The following is a 17316-nucleotide window of genomic DNA, read 5'->3' as shown; positions in this document are numbered from 1 at the left end:
TTGTGTTTCCGAGTTGTCATGCTCTCATTGCTGGGTTTATTTTTAGCGTCTCCAGCTCGCTTCCTTTTGTCATCTTGTGTCCGACGGTCCTTCTCCGACACTCTGGCTCCTCCTCTGTCACGGCTGACGGCGGAGAGTAACACCCTCTTCAGCCTTCAACCACCTCCGTCTGCACCGCAGGGATGGAAGTTGTCAGGTGCACCTTCAACTTTTTTCTTTTTTGTTTTGTTTTTTCCACTGCCATGAAGGCAATCATTTTCCATTTGTTAAAGGGTGATGAAACTGTTTCCCCTTCAGAGCTGCAGATGGTAAATGAGCAGTAAGCGACCTGTTAAACCCCAAACACTGGTACTGACATGTTTTCAAATGGATACAGCAAAACTCAGTCAACTCTGAGCGATTTCAGATTTCAGCATGCAATTGGGTTTTTTGCATCCGTTGAGGTATGCATGCAAAAAAAAAACACAATCAAATTCAACAACAAAGATATTGATCAATTTATTCCTGCATGAAAAATAACACCAATAAGTTTATCCCTGTTTAACCAGTAGACTTAGTAGAAAAAAATACTACTACATTCATTAAACTTTGAACTATTTGCTTGATGTTTAGGATTCACTGCAGTGTTGAGTGCATGATTCTTGCATGTGCAAGGATTAGACTTTAAAGCTTGCAAAGAAAACAAAACATACGCCACTCCAAATACTTTTCTACACCGTTAATTTAAAATAAAGCTGAGTTTTGAATATACAGTCATGATGATGTTATGCTATTTTATTGTTTCAATATCAAAAACACTAACCAGGCATATAGGCTGCTCCTCCCCCCTCTCGCTAGCAGCTAGCATGGATAGTTAGCTTGGTCACCGATGATGGTCTTTAAATGGTTTTCCTGTCGTTTTTTCCCGCCATTAGCACATTTAGCAGGTGTAAATGAGCACCAAGACCCTCTCCTCCTAGCTCCGATTGGTTGTTTTTGGTTGGATTATCAGTTTCATAGCATACAGTCATGATATGGTGACAATTTTAACAAACATGTAAAAAAAAGCCACAGTATGATGAACTCTTCTGTATTTGTTTCACAAATGAAAACTTTTCAGTGCCTACATTTGTTCAGGAGTGGGTTTTTGCTGCCCTCTGCTGGTCGACATGAAAAATATTCTGCTCAGAGTGTCAAATGACATGGTGACTGATCTGTGATCAGCTGCCAATGTCACTGTATGATAAAGGATTTATAAAATTCCTTACAAAAAGAAATAAGGATGTTAAACAGTTGTTGTTTATGGTGGGCTTTGACAACAATTTTAATCAGCAACCTTCATAAGAAGTGAGTACATTTTTCAAATCTCCTGTGCAGAAAGAGTGGAGAATTAATCCACAGGCAGACATAACACATAGTCTACAGATGAGGCATCATTTTGGTACAGCAGATTGCAGACAGTCTTTCACTGCATAAAAATGTGCTATATCCATTTTTGTCTGAATAAGAAATAGTCCAAAGTGAGAAGTATTGATTTTAACATGCACAAGTGGAGAACAGTGAAGCACATTGGATCACATGATATTCATCAAAACGTCAAAATTCTGCAGGATCATTTTGTGACACCATAGAGACGAGAGCTGCAGTCGCTGCTCCACTTCTGTCTGCTTCTTTTCAGTACATGACAACTTCCTCCATGATTAATGACTCTTTGGGTTCATGATGTTGTATATGAGCATGTGTGTGCGTGTGTGTGCGTGTGTGTGCATGTGTGGATTCTGTATTTGTTTCATCATTTGAGGGTGTTGGTGACAGATCCATTGACAAGATTAATACGTGAAAGATTAGGGGAGTAAATACAACCCGACGAGTTGTGTTTAATCGTTAGTCATTGTTCGTGTAAGCAGAAATCGAATTCCTGACCTGCACTGGTTTTGTTTGCGACAAAGTCAGATTCACAAGAAAAGCGGAAGCTTTCGCTCTATGATTTGGGACAAAAATGAGAGCTGCTGTGACCCGGCTCCTGAGTCCTGGCTGCGGTCCTGGCACCCATGAAAAAGGGCCTTCACAGACAGCCTTCTCTTAGAATGCAGAGGGTGGTGGGGATGGAGGGAGGTGGGACTTGAACATACATAAGAGGCGAAGACAGTCCGCCAGTCCAATTTGGCACGGCATCACCAGACAATTTGCTATTGCTGAACCTTTTCAATTGGATCTTTTCAGTCGTTCAGGACCTGTTTTTATCCTCTTTCGGGGCTTGTAAGAAAATTAAAAATACCCCCTGGCTTGGTCATTTCTGGATGAGAAACGACACATCAGTGATGAGCGCAAGCAGGTTGCTGAGGACTGAGGCTTTGTCTTGGCTGACGGCTGTAGGAAACCTGTCCGGGGACGAGTCCCACGCCTTGGTCCTGCAGCCTCTCTGGGACTACCTCCACCAGAACCACCACGACCTTCTCAGGAGCCCGCTCTTCCCCGTGGTCCTCTCGGTCACCACCTACTTCGTCCTGGTTGGTATTTACACCGCGTTGGACCTGCTGGCTTCCACCTGGCCCTCCATCAACCGCTACCGGCTGCATCCGGACAAACCCGTCACCTGGCCTAACATTTGGATCACCCTGGGCGTCACCATCTACAACCACCTGTTCTTCATTTTCCCCGCGGCGGTTGCGCAGTGGCTGTGGAGGCCGCCGACCCCGTTGCCTCCGGAGGCCCCCTCTCTCTGGAGCTTCCTTCTCGGCATCCTGGGCTGCATGGTTGTCTTTGATTTCCAGTACTACCTGTGGCACCTCCTGCACCACCGGGTTCCCTGGCTTTACCGCACCTTCCACGCCATCCACCACCAGTACAAACAGCCCTTCAGCCTGGTCACCCAGTACCTCTCTGGCTGGGAGCTGTTCAGTGTGGGATTCTGGGCGACGGTGGACCCCATCCTGCTGAGGTGCCACTGCCTCACAACTTGGGGCTTCATGGTCTTTAACGTTTACGTCTCCACCGAGGACCACTGTGGCTACGACTTCCCCTGGGCCATGCACAACCTGGTGCCTTTTGGCCTTTGGGGCGGGGCCCCCAAACATGACGCTCATCACCAGCGACCGGGGACCAACTTTGCCCCATTCTTCTCCCATTGGGACTGGCTCGGTGGAACCAACACGGTGCCAACCATGTCCGGCCAATCTGCCTCAGAAGAGCCAGAAGACATGAAAGAGATAAAGGACTAAAGGACTCAAACACTTTTGTACCTTCTCACATTCCAACACTTTTGTTTTTTCTATCTCCACTCTTGCAGCTTCGCCCAGTTTTTTTGTCTTTTTCTTTGATCTTCCATATTTCTTTTCTAACTGAATTTGTTGGAAATCTGTTATACCTAAACTGTCTGCTAAAAATGTACAAAGATTGTTTCTTTCTGCATTAATGGAAAGTGATGGTATATATTAACCCTGATTGTCTTATTCATTAGTAGTAAGTGGAACATTGATCAACATGTTAGATGTGCATTAATAATTTTGATGATGGATTTGACAAAATGTAATGTTTGTTTCCTGTTTCAGAGTTGGTGACTATTTGATGTTTTTATGACGGAAAGCACTTTGAACTGCCTTGTTTCTGAAATGTGCTAAAAAAAATACATTTCTCGTTCATCCGAATATCTTGACGTATTGCCGCTTCTCTTAATCTCCTTCTCAGGCTGTTTTTGTGCATCTGCAAAAAATTACATGTAAATGAAAGGAAAGATAAAGATATTCAAATCAGATCCGTGTTGTCAAACCTTTCTGAGTGGCTCCTCTTGAGAATTCGGTGGCACGGACGCTCGTCCTCTCTCTCCTCTCGCTTGAACACATGAATGGTCGTCTTTTAGCCGAATCAAGCGTGGTCGCAATGTTAATCCATCAATCTGCCTTCCAGACAAAATGCTCTAGCTGGAAGCGCTCTTAATGAGGGGCTCCTCACAGGGAGGCGTATTAGGAATGTGAAGTCTGCAAGTGGAAATAAAAATAGTTTGGAATGTTTTGGAATCTTAAAACTGCAGAAATCTCTAGGATTCATTTGACAATATTCACATTAGTTGCTCTTTTTCCATCATACAATTAAACCACGTGGCTGCATTTATTGAAATGTTCATTTCTCACTCAAAGACAGAGTTACAGAGGTTAGGTGAGGTGAAGGAAGACGCAGGCAGATCCAGGTTGAGGTTGAAAATGAAAAATTAAATGACGGAATCCACAGTGGCGGCACAGGGAAACAGACTGGTTAGACACAACAGAGAGACACGAAGAACGAATGACGTTAGACGAGGACCCGACAAGAGACAACAGATGGACTTAAATACACGAGGATGGTAATCAGGGAACCAGCTGGGAAACAATCAACAGGGAAGACAGAACAGAGACTCACAGGGAAACAGGACTAAACACAGAAAACCTCAAAATAACTACACAGAAAACACAGGTCATAACACAGAGTACATATACTTCTGTAACTTTTTGGGAAAAAATCTACTATTAAGAGTATTTTTTACTACATTGTACTTTTCAATTTTACTTGGGTAATTTTATTATGAAGTATTGCTACTCTTACTTGAGTAAAATTTAGGGGTATTCTATGGACTCCACTTTTACACTGATTAGTTTCTACACTTTTCCATAAACCTGCATTATTTTCTGAAGCCAGCAGAAGTCACCCTCTCTGCACGCACATATACAAACGTCCACATTAAAAAAATGACTCCAGTCCCTAAATTAGACTGTCAAATTAACCTAAATAACAAAAACACATCTCTAATTTTAGACCATATTTGGTTGCACAAAAACTAAGTGACTCATGGAACATAAAAATGACTCACGGGCAATCGAAACACTTTGTGCCACCTGTTGTTTACCACCATGCAATGGTGACTGGGTCAGAACTGGTTGAACAGGTTTCTGGAGTTGTGGGAAGCTGTTAAGACACGCCAGAGTGTGTGAAAGACTAACCCATCGTCTGCGTACCTGAGTGAAGCTACATCTGAAGAGTAAGAAAAAGGCTGTATCCCTGAGTGTGTGTCAGGCGAGCTTCCGTTATATGATGTAATGTTAGCAGTAGTATGTGTACAAATATGTCTATGAGAAGTCATGGAGGTGAAACAATGCATTGGAAACACATGACAAATGATCATGGGATCAAGAAAGAACTTTTTCAAAGGTGTGCCCCCTTTTACATTGAGTGTAAAACTAGAAGCATTTCAGAAAAAGAACATGATATTCACTGTCAAACTTCACAATAGTAGTGTGTTATTGTCAGGGGCTACTTTTGTATGGGGCTAAAACGATGCCAAAATTGAAAAATAACACTAAACAGAAAGATTGACATTTTAAAATTTGATCATTGCTGAAATTATTAACATTAACTGTGAAAGCACTGAAAAGTGCTAAAAGTGAAACAAAATTTGATAATAAAACTCCAGATATGTACAATAAAGCAAATAACTCTTGACCAATTTTCAAAGACAGTGTTTCCTCTCTGACAGTTTGTTTAGTGTTACAGTTTTTCAGTTTGAGTTATCTGCACTGCTTTTTAGCTTGTGTGGACATGTTTGAGGGGCGGGGCTTCAGCACCGCATATCATTTGGGTAGATTATACAAGCAGACACTATGCTGACTGTGCAAACATCTTTTTCTGCTAAAAGGTCTGCTTTGGCGGCTTTGAATTAAGGTGAACCCTTTCAACTGCATGTCTGTAACGTCGTCATCTTTTCCCACACATGCCAAAACAGTGCAGAGAACTGAAATAAAAAAACAGCAACAATTCAAAAACAGAGTCAGTGAAAAGAAAGACTCAGTGTGAAAACAAGATTTCTGTACATTTTCGAGTAGCTCAAAACACAAAAGAAAAAAATAAAACAAAAGGTTTTAGAGCTACCTAATCAAAGCCCAATTGTGGTGCTTAAAAAAAAGCCTGACTTATCCAAAAAACTCCAATAAAAAAACTGAATAAAACTTGTTCCACAGCAAAGACTGGGTCAAAATTCCTCTGCATGGGGTAAACGGATAAATATCGATTATTAAAAAAACTTGATGACAATTGTTGCCGCAAAGTATTGACCAGCTATTAGGTTTAGGAGGAAATTACAGAGGCTGGGGGGCCAACAAACCAACGTGTTGCAACATCTCCTAGCATTGACTGTATGTCCTGGTATCATCACAAACCAGGACAGCCTCCAAACAATCTAATATATCATGTCACAAAGCTTCAATCAGGAACTCCAACTCGGTTTAGTGGCAGTGGAAGCAGGTCTGACTTCACTTTGACCATCAGTGGAGTTCAGGTCAAAGACGCAGCAGTTTATTACAGTCAAAGTATCCATTGCATAAATAGTGCTGACGTGTTCACACAGTGATAAGTAGCTGTGTGAACCTCCCTCAGTCAGACTGCAGACACTCTGAGCTGTTAGAGCAGAAACTGAAGAGACGGATACAGACCACTGAACACAGAGATGAAACCTCAGCAGGGCCTGAAGCTCTGCAGTAACTCTTTACCATTAACTACAATGAATATTTTCTGTTTGATATGAAATGTTTCTTACAATAAAAGAAAAGTCCATTGTGAACAGATATGTATCTGTGTCCATTTGTCAGAAAACTCAATATAGCTCTTTTTCAGTTTTCTATTACCAGCATGATTATAATTTGGAAGATGAATCAAATGAAACATTAATATTCCCATTATGTTTGCAGCATCAAGTTCAAAAACTAAATGAGGTTGAATTTAGCTGGACAATTTATTGGTTTCCTCTCAGGTTTAATCAGGAAAATTACTATTTTCTTGTATTCTGGTAAAAGAAACAGCGTCAGCATTGATTCAAATGTTTCATGAAATACAAAAAATCACTGACAAGGTAAGACAGGGTGTCCAAAGGGAGGTTCGGGGGCCTTTAGTGGACCCTTGAATGATTCCTTACTGCAAAATTATTACCAAAAACTTCTTCTTACATGTTAGGAACATGTTTTAATCTCTTAATAAACAAGGTTGTTGGATTTTTTTTTTTTCATTTCTTATTGAACTGAACCACATTTATCCAGTGACTTTGCCTCCAAAGCGGACTGTGTCACACCCTAATCTCAATTAAATCGTCAAACTTGAATAAATCTGCAAACCTTTTCAAAGAAACAGCGATCCAAAACTTTTTCCTTTAGTTGAGGATGAACATAATTTATTTTTTGATGCAATAAGGGAAAAGATTTTGTAAAACTACAAAATGTACTGAAATAATAAATAAATAAATAAATAAATATTTAATTCTCCTATTTTGCATCCGATTCACCTTTCATCTCCTCTCACACCAGGTGTCTGTTTGACTGTTTGCTGCTTTGAATGATCGCTGTGCTTCGCTGCTCCTGGATCAGTTTAAGGTGAAACTCAGAGAAGCTCCTCTGCTGTCTGACGCTCAGATTTTTCTCAGCTATGATGTCACTGAGTTGATCACGCTGCTGCTCCAGCTGCCAGGTGAGGAACGACCAGCTTCTGTTTTCACTTGTTCTCAGATGAAAGACACTCACATGTTTGCTACTGTTTCCATCCTGCAGGATCAGATGGTAATCCCTCTGTGACTCAGTCTCCAGCAGTGAAGTCAGCTGCGTTGGGGGAGACGGTCTCTCTGAGCTGCTCAGCCAGTCCAGGAGTTGAGAGTTGATGGTGATCTGAGTTGGTGCCTGCAGAAACCTGGACAGCCTCCCAAACTGTTATTTTATAAAATCGCCAGCCATCAATCTGATACTCCCAGTCATTTCAGCAGCAGTGGATCAGAGCCTCAGTTCACTCTGACAATCAGTGGAGTTCAGGCTGATGATGCTGGAGATTATTACTGTATGGGAGTGTATTTAGTAAATGATGACTACGTGTTCACACAGTGATTTATAGTCGTACAAAAACCTCCTTCAGTCTGGCTGAAGGCTGCAGGTGCAGAGAAATGATTAGAACTGGTTCAGTGAAAACATCACAGAAGTAAAACCATCAAATATCTAAAGTTCAAATCACCAACTATAGATTATTTTATAAACGCAGATGTTGGAATTAGTTTTATAAATATGGATTTTTGCTTGGTTAATTATGATAATTTGAATTAAATTATCATAATTTACAAAATCATGCAAAGTTAAAATCATGCAAACTTGGCACTTTTAATGGACTTTTAATGCAACTTTTAGAGCAACTTTACATTAAAAGTGTCATTATTTACCGAATGACATTTCATGACAACTGTCATAAACATTCATAAAGACTTATTCATGTTCATGACAGATGTTATGTCATGTTTATGACAGTGTCATGTCAGTCTTATGTACACTCCTTCAAATAAAGTGTTACCCAGTTCTGTCAACATGCACGTGTCAAAATCAAATCCTAAAGACAACCAACATATTAAGTCAGTGCTTTGGAGGATAAAATGGAAAAGTTGGTCATCGCTTCTGATTCCATGTCTCATTCTCCTACATTCAGATGTTCACAGGCACCCTGTGGAGCTTCTTTATAGAAACACAGTTAAATGTTTTCAGTCAAGGATAGCAGATAAGTCAATGTTGCATGACAAAACAATGCAGCCATCGTTTTGGACAAAAACTATCTAGTCAAAGGCTCGTTTGCGATCCCAGTCCTTGGTTGAACATTTTAAAATACAACAAAACAGAAGCAATCAGTCCATACAAAAACATATGCTGACCATGACTAATGACAGAAGGTAAATGGCGATGCATAGAAATAACACATTATCCAGCTACAACAAAGTAGGTCGGTTTACATTGGTTTGCTTCACAAAACCCTCTGCAGACGTGCTATGTGTGACAAAGTGCTACCCTAATTTTTAAATAACCTCCAGCACTTCTGTTCCATTACGCCACAACTGTGCTTGGAAAAGGAGCTGCGTCAAACGTGAACAGGGCGTGGCTCCGCTCTGAAAGGAAGGCCTTCTGCCCCGCAGCGTTGACAAAGGGTAAGGTGACACTCTACAGCCAATGATTTACCCACAGCTCTGCCCTGACCGGTTGTTAAAACAGGAACCTGGCAGCGCTCTGTGGGACGGTGGAGCCCTGCAAAAGGTGTGGCGAGCGCAGTTCACTTGCCGATTCTCTTGACATGAATGACCATAAATGGAGTACAAAGGCCTTTTTTGTTGTTGTTTTGGGAAAGAAGAGAACGCTGAAGCCGTAAAATGTTCCAATTGTAACATTAAAAACAAGCAGCAGGAAGAAAAGCTGCAAAGAAGCCCAGATCTCCTCCAGAGATCCTACAATGAAACTAGACACAAGTTTCTAAATGCAGAAGAAATTGAAACCAGAAAGATGACGACTTCCTAAGATCGTCTACAAAATGTGTCTCATCATGCCTTCTGACATTCCTCAACCCCGAGCTCACCATCCCTTGATCTTTGACCAGCGTTTAGGTGTGCTGCGGTGCTCTACGTTTCAACACAGCACATTCCAGAAATTCCAAGGGTTTTGAAAGATTAAGTGAACTAAGAAAAGGACGTCCGGATGACGACGAGCCCCGTGACTCACGCAGGACAACACAATGACGCAACGGGATGATGGAGTTTCACAGAAACCCTGTTTTTGCTGTTTATTTAAGAAAATATGTAACAATCAAAAGGTTAACCACAAAAGGTTTAAAATGAGTTTAAAAAAAGCAACAAGAAAATTGTAATGAAAAATGTGTAAAAAAAATATATGTATTTTTTTGTATATTTTCTAGTAATAAGACTGAATAATTGTAGCCATTTAATACATACAACATACATTTATTTCCAGTGTGGTATAAATAAAAAGATGCACCAACCGGCTATAAAATTGATAAATACAGAATTTTTTTTTGTATGTATATATCCATGAGATCTTTTGAAAATAGAAATGTCCACCTTTTCCAATCTATAAACTCATCAACCAACAGCAGGACTTTTTCAGAGAATGGATATAAATAACAGATTCAACAAATAAGTGTTAATAATCTTGTAATCTTTTCATTTCATGCTTGATTCAAAACCGACAGTAAAAAAAAACACACACACACACACACATTAGAATCGGCAGATCCGACCTCAAACATTGGAAATCTTTGTTGTCCAGGAAAATCCCACTTAATGCATCTCATGCCACAAACATCAGTCTTTTAACAGTTGACCTGCACATGTTTGCATCTATTTATTTAATATAACATTAAACATTTAATGATTCACAGTTTAACGCTGAGCAGCTCCTGATAAAGTCACACATCCCAAGCTGCAGTCCTATCAAGGTTCAGAGTTCATCTTTGGTCGGGTTCATGATGGACGACAACATCAGTGCAGAAGAGTGGAAGCACCCGCAGCATGGAACAGTCTGTGCTCTGTCGCTAGCAGGTGCTGCTCTCCGTGTTGGTCCTCCCTGACATGAACGACTGGTTCTTCTTGGAGTACCTCATGGAGCTGTACGCGGCCTTCTCCTGTTCCACGGTTCTGCTGCTGCGGCACAGCAGCGTGTTCTTCACGTGCTCCCTGAACTCGTCCGACACAAAGTAGTAGATGAAAGGGTCCAGGCAGCTGTTGAGGCTCGCCAGACACAGCGACGTGATGTAAAAGCCGTAGCCTCTGTCTTCCATTTCGGTTTTCACCAGGACATAGTGCACCACCAGCATTATGTTGCTGGGGACGAAGCAAATGAGGAAGGTCACCAGGACAACCAAAATCAACACGACGGCTTTTCTCCGTGTCTTTGTTGCATTGTTGTCAACCGTGTTGCTCCCCAGAGTTTTGAGCAGCAACGCGTACGCCACAATTATTACGATGCAAGGAATGAAGAATGAGACTGTTGCCATGAACATGAAGTAGAAGAAAGGGTACTTGATAGATTCATATAGATCTTTGCCATCTCGACCTATGATGATCACATCATGGCAGGTTGTCATGTTTATGCCCTTGATCTTAGTTGTGTGATCGTACAGGTACAGAGGAGTGGAGGTGATCCAAATGAAAACCCAGACAGCCACACAGACACTGATAGCGACTTTGTTGTTCTTCCTCTGCGAACTCAGCGGGTTTGCCACGACCCAGTACCGCTGCACGCTGAGGCAGGTGATGAAGAGCACCGAACAGTACATGTTCCCATAGAAGAAGCTCACCAGGACTTTGCACAGGGGCTCCCCGTAGAGCCAGTTGTTTCCGTTTACGTGGTAGGAAATTTTCAGAGGCATCCAGACAACGAACAGCAGGTCAGCTAAGGCAAGGTTGGCCATGTAGATGGAGGAAGGGTGCTTCTTCTTGGTCCTGAAGAGGAACACCCATATGGCCATCCCATTTGCAGTTAGCCCCACCACGAACACAACGGTGTAGATGATTGGGAAGAACACGGTGGTAAGCCCGCTCTGCAGTGTAGCTAATGCTACATCGTCAATAGTTGCTCCATCCTCAGTGTTTATTCCAATAAAACTTCGGCCTGAAATAGACAAAGATAAAAGACATGTTAGAGTAAAAGACGAATCATTTATGGTATACTACCTTCCTCTGGTTACCCTCACTGGTTAGTGGTTTGCTTATGTCTGTTCAGTTCCAATCTCTTGACTTCAATTAATACTTATATTTTTTCATAGGCAGGCGAGAAGGTTTTGATGTTAATCCCTAAAAACATGACAATAAAGTAACTTTAGGAACAGAATTATTTTAGTGGTGGTAGGGGAAGGCTGAATGTCTTCCTTCAAACAGGACTTGTATGAAGTTCTCAGCCAAAATGACAAGAATACTTTTAAAAGATTACATATAAATGACTTTCCATTAATGTTTAACACATGACTGTAGTTGCAGCTCTGTAGCATGTTTAAACATAATATACTTCATTGTGTTTAATTAGGAAATATGAAACCCATAAACAGTTTGAGAGGGAAATTAAGCTCCGTCTCAGACAATACAGTCCATTATAGCGTTAGGTTACAGTCTAAGACGGTATTTCATAAAAGCATCAAACAAGTATGACTGGCTTCTACCGCACAAATACCTTGTACCATCGAAAAAGAATGGTGGTGATAGAGGCGTGATAAGGGCTGGTATTCCAGACATAGGACACTATGCACATTTCAGTGACTGTAAAAACAAGGAGGCGAGGTTTTCTGCAATCATATGTAAGGCAATCAGACTCTCAGCTGAAGCTTGAGAGAAACTGGGTCATGCAGAGGGACGTCAGACCCAAACACACCACAAAATAAAGAACAGAATTAAGGGTCACCAGTTTATCAGCACCGATTTTCTGAATTTTGGGAGATTGGTGATTGGCCGATACTTACATTTGAAGCCGATCTTATCTACCGATCTTTTCTAGACCAACAAACGTCTAAAACTCAACCACTGTCTGTTTTGCTCTGCCATGAGAGAAGTTTGACTGACAGAGCGGCTCACCAGGTCATTCCTGCACATTTACAGTTAACAATAGTCACATTTCAGACAAAAAAATAGTATTGGCCAACTCTGGAATCGGCAGGTTAGGCTTTTTAAATATCGGCAATCAGAAAACTGCAATCAGTGCACCCCTAAATCGAATCAATGGAAAGGTCGTAGGACAGTCTTTTGAGCAAATGCTGTAAATTTCCAACAAACTACCAGTAATGATGTTGAAATAAATCACCAAAATTTCTCAACAATTACGTGAGACACTTATTAGGTCACGCAGAGCAGCTGATGGCAGGGAGTATATCATTTGCTTTACATACATTTTTCTTATATATTCACACATATCCATATATATCAATTGAAAGCTGTATGTTCTTTTACTTAAAACTGTAAAACTCTAAAACGACAAAAAAAAATTATTAATAAATAGTAGTTACTATGGTTATTTCCTTGCTTAGGCAGATTGTAGTTTCTTTGTAATTTACCAAATCAAAAATGTGAAAAATAAAATCCTACTAAGAGAATCTATATGAGGTCTAAACCTCTGAACATGATGTCCTAACATTTAAACATTAACATTATTACTGCAGCCTCTTTGCTCTTTGATCAGTAAAAGCCGTGCCTCCCGACCCTCCATGGCCATAAAACGTCGACTTATCACAAAGAAAACTGTGTTTGACTTACCTTGTGCATCAACAGCAAAAGCACAGCCGATAACCGACAGAAGCGACAATATCCACTTTGAATCCATGTCTGTGCGCTCAAGACTCGAAATTCTTCTTCTGGTCGTCTCTCACTTGATTTTTCCTCTTTAAAAAATGTCTGATAAGCTCTGGGCGGCTGGAGGACACACCCCGAGACTACCTGCCCGCAGTCCGTGCATGCGCATACGTCAGTTGACTAATGCACGCGGTAGTTTGGTTTCCCCCTTTGGTTTCCATGGCACTCAACTTGAACAATAAGTGTGAAAAAGGCTGCCTAAGACCTGAGGCTCTTTAAGGGGGGGCGGAGCTTAGAGCACCTGTGGATCAGCACGCAGATGGAAAGAAGGAGAGAAGAAAAGGAAGGAGTCGAGTTACCGATAACATTTGAGTAGTTTGAGTTGCCTTTTGCTGTTGTTACCTTTTATTTTCGATGTGTGTGCGTGGAATACAAGTAAGTGATGTTAGGAAGTTAAGAATATTGTTTATGTATCTGAATATTTAAGTTTTAGCGTTAATTGATTGCATGCTTCGTTCACGTGCGCACTTGAGCTACACAACGTGGTTTTGTGTCGTGTTTAATTAGAAAGAATGATTGTGTAACCTTTATTGGTGCAGTTAGTTAAGTAAGTGTGTTATTTCAGTCATTTATTCATCAGACACTGATGTTGTATTATTATTTATATCTTGTAGAACCACACCTTTACGGCAAAATAAAGACTGAACAGCAAGTGCAGATTGAATCAACCGACTCTGGTTTCTTAGGGGTTCTGACCGGACTCACCACAGTGATTTGACATTTTCATCAGCGAGTTTAAAGTTTCCCTAATTTTTAATAAGAAACAGACAATTTAGATAAAAGCTTACGAATGCGGAAATACTTTGACACTGCAGTATGAAACATTTATTTTTAAGCGTGGAAAAATAAATATCTTGGTATAGATTAACCTTGGTTAAAAAATGGGATATATGTATAATACTAATAATAGTAGTMATAATAATAATAAATTAATTGCCGAAGTTCTAAATTTCACATGAACATGATCATGTTAATAATTGATAAATACACATAAAGTGTACGCAATTGTTAGTTGATTTACATTTCCAAACTCTTTCCATCTTTCATGTGTTGTTCATCCTGCCCAATACTAAACTGAGAAACAAAGCATTATGTAAAGCAATCAAGAAGAAGCAATAACCAGCTGGTTGGAAACGTGTTAACATTTTAAGCAACTTTTAGTTTAGTTCCGGTGTTATTTCTTCTTTGGTAGGAGTCAACCATGATGTTGACTCAGCAATATTTACCTTGTCTTTCAAAAAAAAAAAAAAAATCCAAATGGTCTGTTTCAGATACATATATAAAAATGTTTTAATACACAGAAATAATCACAATAAACATAAAGCAAAATGTTTAAATTATGATTTTGTTCTCTGGTGGGGGAAAATCTATCCAAACCAACAAGCTTTTTATATTTTAAGATTGTGTGCAGCACTTTGGTTCTGTTGGTGTATAAAGTGCTTTATAAATAAAGTTGGTATGGTGAGATTTTCTACTGGTTCACATGCAGACAAACTTGCTCTCCGTCGCTTGCTCTGCCCATGCGCTTACTCCTCACCCTTTTTTCCCTCAGCTTGCTGCCACAGCCCCTCTATCAAATTGTTTGTTGGTCTTCCATTTGTTGTCGTCTTCATCTCATGTTTCTGTTTCTTTTTATTTTCCTATACATCTACCAGAGATTGTATGTTTATTTAAAAAAAAGGGGAAAAAAGTGGTGTTGTTATCAAGTCAAGCCATATAAGTTGTAGCACGCCCCAAAATGAAGGACGGCACTTGATGAATTTTAACTTAACTTTCAATAACGTTTACAACGTAAATTAGTACAATTCATTTGTAGGCAACATTTTGTCCACATACTAGACTGAATGTCAAGAATAAATACGAAATAATTTTTCTTGGCCTTTAAAGCTTTACGGTCTGCATAGAAAATGTTTAATTATTTACAGTATACTCAGCTGTGTTTTATTAAAGTTATGCAGCTAATGTTTATGAAATATACCTGAGAAATGTTCTCACTCCCACAACAGTTCTGATTAGATCCTCAAAAAAATTGTTGTGGTTGCAAAAGTTTGCAACTACAATTAAATATGTAGTGACACATCCACATTACCGGGAGCTGGAACCACATGGTGGTTTTTCTAAGGGATGACATTCTCGGACATTGTTTTTTAGGAAATCTAGGTGTGTCCTGATGCAGTTACACATTAGTCATTATGTGGAAACAGTGAAACCAGCAAGTTTTATGTTTCTGAAAAAACGTCTATTTAACAAAAAGCTACAAATGACAAAAAGACCAGCTCCTCTTTCATGAGAACACAACAGGCTCCCTGTGAAGTTATTGTTCAGATTGGGCTGATGAACTATTGAAAGTGTCCTGACTTTGAAAACCCACATGGACAGGCTGCAACACAGATTTTATTCTCTGGTATTTTGACCATATTTTAAGTTTTGTTTTGTACAGGCGAAGCATCGTATGAAATTGACTTTTTTATTTTATTTTAACACGTCGATCGCTGAGGGTTTTGAATCGATCTCAGCATGAGGTGACAAACTGAACGGCGCCAGGACGCTGAGAGCAGCACGTCCTCCTCTGGGTCCTTATCAAAATGTTCATAACTTTATTAAAGAACAACAACAACAACAACAACAAAAATCAACGTGTTCAAATTAATGATTCATCAACAATAATAATCTCAGTGATTATTGTTTCAACAAGGCGTTTCGGTTCCATAACGAGCAGAGCAGGAGTTTAAAATGAACTAATCAACCACCGCTGTGTTCATGAGAGGCTTATTAAAAATCGCAAAATAAATATCAAACCTGAAAACCTGATATCGTAACGGACTGAACGTTTTTAACATAACCTCTGGTCGGCTTGTGGAGCGCAGGAGGTTGCCATGGCAACGGGTGTGCTTAAATGATAGAGAGAGACGGAGAGTAAAAAGGTGCGAGTGGTTTAGAGTTGATCACCTGTTCAGGTTGTTTTACCTTTGTTTGTCTTTGTCACAGCCGTTGTGATTTCTGAGCATTCAACAAAAAACAAACTTTTACTAATTACCTCATTCTTTGTGACAATATGTCTTTTACAACAAACATCAAACACGGAAAATACGTTTCATTCAGTATTTAACAAACAAATGGCTTCTACCACGATAATTATGTGAAATTAAATTAATTGTCTAATATAAAAATTAGTTTGCTGCTGTCGGGTTCAGAGTCTGAGAGGCTTTTCCTTTATCAAACAATTTTGTTTTTTGCCTCTTAGTGGAAATATTGATGTTGATGAGATTTTCTACAAAATAATAAAATTTTTCAACCTTTATAGCTCCACTGTTGAAAAGTCCAACATCTGGTTTGAGGTGATTCCTCTGGAACCCGTTGGAGGAAAAATATCCCAACTTCAGAAGATGAGCTTTAACCTAACAGAGCTCTGTGGTTCCTCCTGTCAGTATGAGAGTCGGGGTGAGGAGGCGCCATGTTAGGAAGATGAAGTGGAAGCTGCAGGATCTTCAGAACAAACAGGTCATGATGCTGGGCTACTGATTATCCCTCTGTGTGGACACAGGATCAATAGAAACAGATTAAAATGTAAAATGAATTATTATATGCCAGACATGGAAAACTGGGATGCACTCCATGCCATGATGTTCAAGATTTAGGTCTTATGGCATCTCAAGGTGTTAACATTACAGCCAGTGGGCTGAGGGGGAAATACAKCTTTATTTTGTAGCAAATCAAGAGATACCCAGTTTATATAGGGTTAGGATTATATATAGGGTTTTATGTGTTTTTTTGTTTTGTTTTTATATTATATTTATATTTATATATTTGTCATTTTTTTATAGATGTTGGATATATATTTAATCTTTTGTTTACATATTTATTTTTTATTTCTTATGTCGGTTTTGGTCCTCCATATGTGTCTAATTGTAGAATCAATCAATCAATCAATCAATCAATCAATCAATCAATCAATCAATCAATCAATCCATCCATCCATCCATCCATCCATCCATCCATCCATCCATCCATCCATCCATCCATCCATACATACATGTATTAATACATGTATGTATTAATACATACATACATGTATGTATGTATGTATGTATGTATGTATGTATGTATGTATGTATGTATGTATGTATGTATGTATGTATGTATGTATGTATGTATGTATACATGTATGTATACAT

The 17316-nt window shown here is 39.7% G+C and overlaps 2 protein-coding genes and 1 gene segment (V, D, J or C); 2 read left to right on the top strand and 1 right to left on the bottom strand.

The window, feature by feature from the left end:
• The first annotated feature begins 1202 nt into the window (after positions 1 to 1202).
• ch25hl2 (cholesterol 25-hydroxylase like 2) lies at positions 1203 to 3733 on the top strand. The gene has a single exon (XM_008423400.2). The coding sequence runs from the start codon at positions 2280 to 2282 to the stop codon at positions 3198 to 3200; it is 921 nt and encodes a 306-aa protein (XP_008421622.1). The 5' UTR covers positions 1203 to 2279; the 3' UTR covers positions 3201 to 3733.
• Positions 3734 to 7316: 3583 nt separating this feature from the next.
• Positions 7317 to 7895, top strand: LOC103473292 (Ig kappa chain V region K16-167-like; the record flags this gene model as incomplete). The annotated part of the segment is given in 3 exon segments: positions 7317 to 7461; positions 7542 to 7621; positions 7653 to 7895. Coding segments are annotated over 3 exon segments (441 nt in total), but the record flags the coding sequence as incomplete, so codon positions are not given.
• A 2219-nt stretch (positions 7896 to 10114) lies between these two features.
• On the bottom strand, positions 10115 to 13290 carry f2rl1.2 (coagulation factor II (thrombin) receptor-like 1, tandem duplicate 2). Its single transcript, XM_008423399.2, has 2 exons — positions 13046 to 13290; positions 10115 to 11417 (listed from the first exon to the last, which is right to left on the bottom strand). Exons 1-2 carry the CDS (start codon positions 13110 to 13112, stop codon positions 10339 to 10341), a joined length of 1146 nt encoding a protein of 381 aa, XP_008421621.1. The 5' UTR covers positions 13113 to 13290; the 3' UTR covers positions 10115 to 10338.
• Between the last annotated feature and the right edge of the window lie 4026 nt (positions 13291 to 17316).

Source organism: Poecilia reticulata, linkage group LG12 (assembly GCF_000633615.1).
Source record: "Poecilia reticulata strain Guanapo linkage group LG12, Guppy_female_1.0+MT, whole genome shotgun sequence".
Taxonomy (NCBI): Eukaryota; Metazoa; Chordata; class Actinopteri; order Cyprinodontiformes; family Poeciliidae; genus Poecilia; species Poecilia reticulata.
Note: the sequence above shows the minus strand (reverse complement) of the source record. Positions and strands in the feature narration are given on the sequence as shown.

Excerpts from the sequence above, each read along its gene's own strand:
- f2rl1.2 (XM_008423399.2), bottom strand. The coding sequence starts at position 13,112 with ATGGATTCAAAGTGGATATTGTCGCTTCTGTCGGTTATCGGCTGTGCT. Across the intron at positions 11,418-13,045 it reads TTTTGCTGTTGATGCACAAG|GCCGAAGTTTTATTGGAATA; the intron begins GTAAGTCAAACA and ends TGTCTATTTCAG.
- ch25hl2 (XM_008423400.2), top strand. The coding sequence starts at position 2,280 with ATGAGAAACGACACATCAGTGATGAGCGCAAGCAGGTTGCTGAGGACT.